Below are 9,171 nucleotides of genomic sequence, written 5' to 3' on the forward strand. Positions count from 1 at the left end.
TTCGGAAGCACATTAATCATATCCGTCTCCCTGAAATTAACTCAAAAGTTTGCGGGAAAACAGTGTCAGCTCCAAACATAGCGGGTTTTGTACTAAACCGACTGGGTATTAAATTCACAAACAAATCTGCTCTCCTTGAAGGGCAATTAAGCAGACTCCAACAATCAAAAACCAGACAGGAGGAAGGACTTGTCTGAGTTTCCAATTATTTCGTGCGGTATCTGGGCATATCATCTTTCAAAACATTTTAACGGAACTATTAGACTAGACAGTTAATCCATAATATCTGAACCGTATCGGTAAGTTAGTCACTGTTTTGTACTCAGAGAATGTATTCACGGAATGTGAAATTTCGACTTTTGAAGTTATTTAAAATACCATATGGCAATTCCTTGCTGATGCCGAGTTACTCACTTGTATACCATCGTCAAAGCTACATAATGATTCTTCTGTTCTAGAGAAAACCATCTTCATAGCGGCCAGCACCCCATTGGTGGCGACTTCTGTAAGTATTCAACACCGGCCAAAATTCACATATATCACTTCCAAACAAACAAACAGAGCTATATTCTACAGTGGACAAAAGCATAATTTTGGTGACTGTATTCCGAGTGGTCTCTACTGATAGTTTGTTTTGCGACTCTTGCTTACAGCGTGACACCGTGCGTGAACACGTAGAAGACAATATCGCCTGAAACCCTTGGTTGGAAAGTAAGCACTCCGAAAGTTAAGCATTGTTTCCCGCTCTGTTCTTTGTTTCACCAAAACTACCCGGAAGTATATATGGGTTTCATCAGAGGCCGGCATCGAACTATCAGTTTAATAGGTGATGGACAGGAGCGCTACCAGGTGGCGTTCGCGTCAAGCTACTCAAGCAAAAAACTATTACTAACAGCCAGATGATTCGCACGATCATTTTCAACTTCGCTGAACGTACACAGCTTGAATACCGAGTGTACTAACGTGAGAAAAATCACGCAGATTCTGCGGCAGGTTGCTTGTAGTCCCCTTTAAGAATGACAAAGCCGGTATCAGCTCCAGCGGGTTAGCGATTACAAACCACACTACTCTAAAACTTTATCTCAGTGAAACGATTAGGCACAAAAGGTTGTACCACTTCAAAAAAGCCAAATGTTGGGAAAAGCCGAGAAGCCCTGTCCAGTTACTTCGGCTCCGATAAGGACCAGCATGTCTTCATAATTCCAAAACTTATGGTTCATTCGTATTCCTGATCTACCAACCATAAATGAATCGTATGGCTTCTCTGCCCACAGCAAGAGTTGGAAATTTCCTGGGATCTTGTAAGATACGAACCGCTGATGGCTATTAGGAACACGAGGAATGCTCTACAGATTTTTTTGATTTTTCAACACACTGACTTCACTTGTGGGACAAAATCAACGTATAATTCCAAAAACACTGTTATTGATCACTATCTTGAAGTTCATCTGCCAGCTTATCGCAATTCTTGCCGTTTCTAGCATTATCTGACAGTGGAAGTTGATAAATGTCAGCGACTCAGTGGAAAATGGATGCAAAAAGTGAGAAAAACTTATTAGTGCGCATTTGATAATGGTCATAACACAAATCAGAAAGTATATGCACTAATAAAAGTTTTTAGCATGGGTGACAGTGGTGGGTTGCAACACGTATAAGAATAAATACAATGCGAAATGAGAGCGAGTCGAAAAAGAAACTTATCGTCTGTGAGAGTTCCCTGGTGAAAGTCCGGACGGCGGGAACGTGTTTTTCTCCGCAGTGCGACTGCCACACGTGTTCCATAATTGTCAGTGGACTTGTCGAGAGCGATCGACTTCCTGCTCCCTGCGCGCGCGCGAGTCTGTGTTGACTTTCTTCGGTTTCCTTTTATGTATATCAGTTCGCGTGTACGCGGGCGCGCAGCACTGAGTAGTTTCTACGCTCACTAGACGGTGCAGACAATTGATGTCCGATGGGTCAGCCTAATGTGACGTCGTTTGTGAGTATGAAAAAAAGACAAGCCTAGTGATCCAGTTAGCGGCTGTGAGCTGAACAGTTAAGAATATGGGTGACCGAGCGTCTCCCACGGACCTTGAGCACCTTAAACAGAAGTACAGCGCCAACTTTTATAAAACCGCTTCACATCACCAAGAGGCTTTGAATGATTTATGCGATTTACAATTGTCTGTATTTTCAACAAGGAAGCCAGACATACAAACAATGGTTAGTAAAAATGTTAGACAGTATTAGACCAAACCACCACTCAAAAATAGAATGCCGTTGTTCACAAATATTCAGCCCTTAGCGCGCACATTCAATAAATAACGTTAAGCTAAATGCTGGTAAATGCTAGGATTTCTGCTCACAAAAATAGTTTAAAACAAATAAGGGACTTAATCGCTGGGACCATCGAAAATATTTGATGTCCATTTGATTTTTTCTTGCTAAAATGACATACTGAATTAATAAAGCTACCAAACCTAAAAAATTCAGACCGGCTCAAATGGGTCCGGAGGAAACATTTTTTGGCGAATATTATGATTAGACGGGTCTATACTTATCGTCACTGTGAGGCATGGAAATGGTCGTCAGCAATTCAGCCTTTGTTTCCGGTTCATTGTGGCTGGAGTGTCTACAGCATTTACCAAACAGTTGTAATAGAGTGCAGGGAAAATCTCTACCGCGCTCTTTCCACTTTGAAGCATTGCTTAATCCGAAGTCAGGATGAATATGCTACTCAAGAGTAGCTTTTTACTTTCAAAACACCAAATTTTTAACTAGATTTTTATGATTGCACTCTTTTCAACAGTAAAAACTGATTCTTATTTTTTCGAGAAATCTTGACTATCTTGGTGAATCTTTAAGGGCGTAATAATTGATTAAAATAGCTGTCAGCAAAATAGAAAATGTGCCAGGAAAAACAGCCCAGAAGTGACGTTGCATGTTCCTGAAATCAGTAATACAGTGAACTGAAAATTAGCCAGGTTAACCAGAGCTATGTGATGTGTTTGACGACTACTAAAATAACTAAGCAAAAACACAATAATTCCCTTATCCAAACGATCTCTATCACTTGGTCTTTAGGGTTTGCCCAGTTGAAAGGTCACTCATATTTAATTACGCAGTAAAAAACCCAGTTGACATCAGGCGATCACGAACTGAATGCCTCCTCAGAATGCTGTGTAATCATGTAATGCATTGTTTTACTTGATGCTGAGCAAACTTGGAACAGGCTGCACTGAGTCTTCCGGAATTATTGACCAAAATCATACCGTAGAAAACGCAAACGGTAATTTAAAAGTTTGTTGATCCTCCAGGTTCTGCTAGCCGTGGAGCATAGAATTGAGAGTTATTTACTATAAGGCCCATTCCAAGGCCCCTTGGGGTCAAAAACCTGACCAACATTACCAGACGTTTGCGCGATTTGTCGGAAATGCTGATTCCTAATAAAGATAATAAATAAAATAGAGATTGAATAGTAGATAAAATATATTATATTCCTACTTTTAAGTAGAACCCATAGTTTTGGTTCGCACAAGTTACGACTTCTGTCAATGAACATCCATCAATCATTGAGGCCAAAGTAGCATTCCATCACTTATTCAGTGCGGCAGACCGACAGAATTGAGCAGCATGTGCGAACAGATAAAGCTATGAAGAACTGACACAATGCATTTAATTCCGGTACGAGTAACTGGGTGTGAGCCAACAGCTTTTGAGCGAGGTTTCACTAGGATACTTGTGTGTGGTTTAGACATAAGCTTGTCGTTCCAGTCTAACGTTGGAAGTCGGTACATATTTATTTCAATAAACTATTTTCCGTGTTATTGCTCGTCTATCTATCTATTTATTTATCAGTCTCCATTAAAACAGGTTTTCACGAAGTCGGTGATTTTCCGGCGCTCTCTAGGTATGTGAGAAAAGACATGCGCATAAGAACTTTGAAATTCTGGAAAAGTTGACCCTCCTAATAAGTCTGATCAGTCTAAAACTGAACACCTAGAGATGTGTACCAAGCGAGTGGAAAGCCAGTTCCTTGACTATTGACTGCCGTTGTCAACTAAAGTAAATTTACTGTGCTTGACATGTATGTGGTTTGTGAAAACTGTATCCCATTATGTAATTCACAAAAGCCGAAAATTCGGTCTTTTTGGTTGGTGTGGTCTTCTGGGGGTAACCTTGTTGTGTTGGTCTCTTGTGCAGTTGTCGCGTTAATATGTTGTCCTAAATGAAGAAAACACAATTTCAGCTCTGTAACAATTCCCTAAGCCTGAAAACATTTGAAAGACCATCACAAAACATGACCGCTCCTGTTGTCCATGATGTATGACTTCCACTACTCACAGAACAATGAGAAATTTATGTTAAAGGTGTGACCGTAAAAATTTGCAAGTTTGCACATACTTATTGCAAGGCACTCAGTTTTCAAACGTAGACGAAGATTTCGAACGTGAGTTTCACCTATATATGCCCAAATTAATACAATAATACCTTACAAGTGAACCCTTCCCACGAGTGATAATGGTACACAAGAAGACATTGTGACGCTGGGTTTTGTTAGTCTGCTTCAATACTGAAACATGATACTATACCTTACAACCTGATATGAGAGAAGCAGTGGAATTCTAAGACCAGATTCTTGAAGCTGAGGTTTGATTAGCTTTCAAATGTATGGAGTTGCGTGTAGTTTTTCAATTCTTCAGCATTTCAATTCTTAGCGCAGATGTACTAATCAAAGCGTCCTGTAGATTTCGGCAAATTAATCTATATCTACCCTTTTTAGTTGAGGCCTGGTTTTTGAAGAGCACACACAACTCCAGAAAAGTATGGTTTCGTACGTGACTCCTGCAAAAATGGACTACTATTATAAGGGGCTCATTGATTTTCTTCGAATTTTGTGATGGATGATAACAGCTATCCGCAAAGTTTACGCCTGCGCGATCCGAATGGTTGGCACATTAGTGGTGAACTATTTCTACCTAACAATGTTCTTGGCATTCATTTCAGCTAATTTGCTGGGGTCATGCGATTTTTACGATTGTCAGATTTCAGGACACACATCAGAGATATTTAAGAATTTAAAATGTCGCGAGTTTAAGACGTAAACGAGGCACAATGCATCTTGACAAGTGGAGGGTCAACGACACAGAGGTGGACATATTCAGGTAACGTTACCTCGTCAGTCACAGCGCTGTTACCCATTTAGTACCGTTGGTTAGACCTAATATATTATTGGGCATCCATGATACTGGAGATACCTCGAATCGAACAAAATACCCTCAACGAGAAAACTCGAATCCCAAATAGCTACACCGATATCATTTCAAGTTGCGCTTTGATGTTGTCTCCCTACCACAACCTGTTCTCACCCTTTACAATAATGCCTTTGATAGTAAGGATGGTTTTACGGAGAGGTAAACGTTATATTGCGAGTGTTCCAGCGGCACTGAACTCAATGCGTTTTCATGTCCTCTCAGAAGACGAGTCGCTTATACTGTTACCTCTTTGTATAGTCGCCTTAGAGGACTGTCTCAAATTAGAACACCTCACTTAATCAAGAAAAGTCCGTCCGTTTGTCTCGAGTGGTCTTCGTTTGGAGATCATCGCATCTTCTTTCAGATAAATGACATTTTCAGAACCGTTGAATACCTTATAACTTGTGCTAAGATGGATCATATGCAGCGAGTTCGAACCGATTTTTTATGCAGCTATTAAATAAAATACGTCTTGTCGACTAGTTTATCTACCAGTCTAATCTCCAATGAAGACGTGGATTACACTTAGAGTGGTATCAAGTGTTGGCAGTGTTTTACAGAAGACTTGGACACACCTTAAATCCTTGTGCTCATCCTGGGAAAAATCGTGAGTTAGCAGTTAATGGATACTTAAATCTCGCGCGCAATTTTTCTTTAAAACGCTAGAGGATGTTGCCCAGATGAGTTTGCTTTAACATTATATTCTTACAGCTCGTGCTTCACAACAGAGTGCCAGGTGGCATGTACCGTTGAAGAGCAGTCCCACTTTATACAAAATTAACTCTCTCAGCGACTGGCACGAAACCGACAGTATTTAGCTAGAAAGCGTGGTAAACTTATGGGATCATTAAATAAAAGGTTTGACATAATTTTCGGCCGTTTCCTCTGGGAATATTTCAGAAGCAATTTTGACTTATTTTAGTGAAACGCCCGTAAGACATTAGCCATCTAGTCCTGTCTGGACGTAATACACGTATGTATCTGTGTACACAACTGTACAAATATGTGAATTTACGTACCCAGTAGTTAGAATTTTGTCAACTAGTAAGTCAAAGATGGATTTCAAAATAAAGTGTCCACTAAGAAACAGGAGCAGCATGGCCTGCGTTTATTTCGCGACTGATCCATTGAGGATAACTTCATTTCACTACCTCTGATGACAGATTAACGTCATTGACACGCTTTCAAGGTGAAACTCAGGATATCTGATATATTCAAAAACACCAACAGAATCCTAACCGAATCATTTTCTGGATTGGAAATGTGGGTCTTCCGATGGGTGATGTGTTCATTTCCTCATGCTCTTGTATGTCAAAGATACTTTGAAATGGAATTTATTTCACTCATTCAGTTTGCAATTTTATATAGTAATCCATATGTTTTCATCCACGTACCACGTGTGAACAGCATTTTTCCGCCGGAAAATAAGTAAACACACAGTTTATGGAGAAGGACCTTGCCAAACAGTAAATAATTGTTACCTAAATAAACGTAAAGCTGTATTTTACTACTTTGTTGATGAAAAAGCGTTCACAGAATGCTTAAAAAGAAGTTCAATTTGAGGACATTCAGTCTTGAATCTGGGTCGTTGGAGCGGATATAAGCTATGGTAAGTAGTGAGGAATCTAGGACTACAACATCCTCACTTTTACACAACCACACGAGTATCCGAAGTTAGGATTTTTGTCCCACAATAAGGACTAGTTAGGTTATTACATACACAGCATACATTGTTCTTTCAACTTGTATCAGCAACTATTCTGTGAAATGAAAAGCGGATATATATTTTTCTATTTGATTTTTTCACATGACGTCCCATCAAAAGACTACGGTGCATGAGAAATCGTATAACTGGGTTCACTGTCGTGCACCATTGTACCGCCAAATCCCCCCTACTGATCCAGCGGATGTGGAGCATGTGGAAGTTGGCCTAGAAAAAGCCAGTCCTAAACCTCCACTAGTTGAACAAACGCATAAGAACACTACATGTGCATTCTTACTAATCACTGACCGACAGTGCCAAATCCACCTTAACAAATCCACCTTAATTAGGGCCTGTAGATTGTGGTGAAAACAACAGGGAGGCCACATGTTTATTATGTACTAACGAACCTAGCTAAAACTAGCTACGGGACTAATCAACTAACTAACCAGAATTTGACTTGGAGGGGAGGTTCTAACGAGTGATACTTAGTCAAAGGCCAACCTGGATTAGATAATCATTTCCTTTGAGAGGGATTGGCTTCAAGTCACTGAGTGCACACTCATTCTTCGCTGAGACTAGGCTAAGGCTGCGGTTTCCTCATAAATTTTGTCCGTCTTGAGTTTGTTTTCGACAGGTGCATCTTCGTCACAATACATCCCTTCAATACCAATATAAGTGCAGCGTGACTGTATGTCACGTGATTAGATAAAACAGTAATTTATATCATTCAAACTGAAATGGGGGAGGAAATATCAGCGCTGTTCAATTGGCAAGAGAATGTCTGTGCTCGATAATCCCAAATCCATCCGTTTTATCCACACCCAAATTAGTGGGCTGCTGTAAAGAGCCACCGCCGATTCCTTGCATCCTTGAATGCCCAGCAGCAAACGTGTCGTTATTAGTGTGTCCAGCCGTCACGGCAAAAGTTCTTCGTCCACGAAACAATGTGATAAAGGCCTTCCGGAATGTTGCCGACAAGAATGCATACAATATGGGATTGACACAACTGTGACCGTAGGCCAAACAGTTGCATGCAATTTGAATCATTCTATACCAGTCCGTGTTTGGGTCGCCGACGTAGTATTGATGTAGAAATATCACGTGGATCGGTAACCATGATATCCCGAATGCGACAACAACGGTAACCACCATACGAGTTATCCGTTTCCTCGAGCGTTGTGATTCAACCGATGGCTTGATATGTGGTGATTTGCGGCACCGAAGACGAAATATTACAGTTATGTACAAACCAGTGATCAGTGTGAATGGGATCAGATATCCGAAGAGAAAAAACAAGGTGAAATATGTTTGAGCACCAGTAAAGTTATCTTTGGCAATACCGGTCTTTGGGTCGATTTGAACCAGCCATGAGTATGTGCAATATCTTGTGGCGCATGGACTATCACCTCCCTCCGCGGAGCCATACACAATCATGGAATTGAATAATAATGAAACGTTCGAAAGCATTGTGGTTATCCAGATAGCCACAACAGCCTTTATCATATTGCCTTCCTTTCGAAATGCTGCGAATTTCATTGGATAAACCACTGCCAAAAATCGGTCCAAGCTCATCAGCAGCAGGGTATATGCGATACAATAAATAGATACATAGGTTGAATACCAGAATACGTGACACATGACGTTTCCAAGAGGCCATGTTCCGGTTAGATAAACTGCACCGGTAGGCGGGATGCACAATATAACCAGTGTCATATCTGCAATAGCAAGAGAAAATACTAGTATGTTGGTAGTATTTCGCATTTGTGCGTTTGCCAGTATAACAATGATTACAAACAGATTTCCCACGAACCCGAGAATGAAGTACAGTCCGAATAAGACGGGTGTGACATAACGTGAAAATATAGTAAGACGATTGAGTTGGCCTTCGGACTCGAATCGTAGTATACAGGAAGATGAAAGATCAAAAGCATTCTGATCCGGTCCAGAAGCATTTCGCATAAGATTTACCGTGGACTGTTCCGCAGGAAGCACAAGAGTTACCAGGAGAATTGATAACATAAAGTAGTTGCACGAATGTCGCATATCCAAGTGACCCGTTGTTTCATGTTCTGGATGTGTCTGTAATTGAAACAGTCCGAAGATAGCACAACTCATCGAGATGAATTAAGATATGTGGATAATAACACAATAATAGTACGAGATTTTGTGTGTACCTGGGTACATATGTATACGCATATATATATATATATATATATATATATATATATATAT

General features: G+C 40.4%; 1 protein-coding gene across 1 annotated transcript; it reads right to left on the reverse strand.

The window, feature by feature from the left end:
- Window positions 1-7,701: 7,701 nt before the first annotated feature.
- Window positions 7,702-9,054, reverse strand: T265_06492 (hypothetical protein; the record flags this gene model as incomplete). Its single annotated transcript, XM_009171766.1, has 1 exon — window positions 7,702-9,054. The coding sequence occupies one exon, from the start codon at window positions 9,052-9,054 to the stop codon at window positions 7,702-7,704; it is 1,353 nt and encodes a 450-aa protein (XP_009170030.1).
- Window positions 9,055-9,171: the final 117 nt, after the last annotated feature.

This window comes from Opisthorchis viverrini, assembly GCF_000715545.1.
Source record: "Opisthorchis viverrini unplaced genomic scaffold opera_v5_133, whole genome shotgun sequence".
Lineage (NCBI taxonomy): Eukaryota > Metazoa > Platyhelminthes > Trematoda > Opisthorchiida > Opisthorchiidae > Opisthorchis > Opisthorchis viverrini.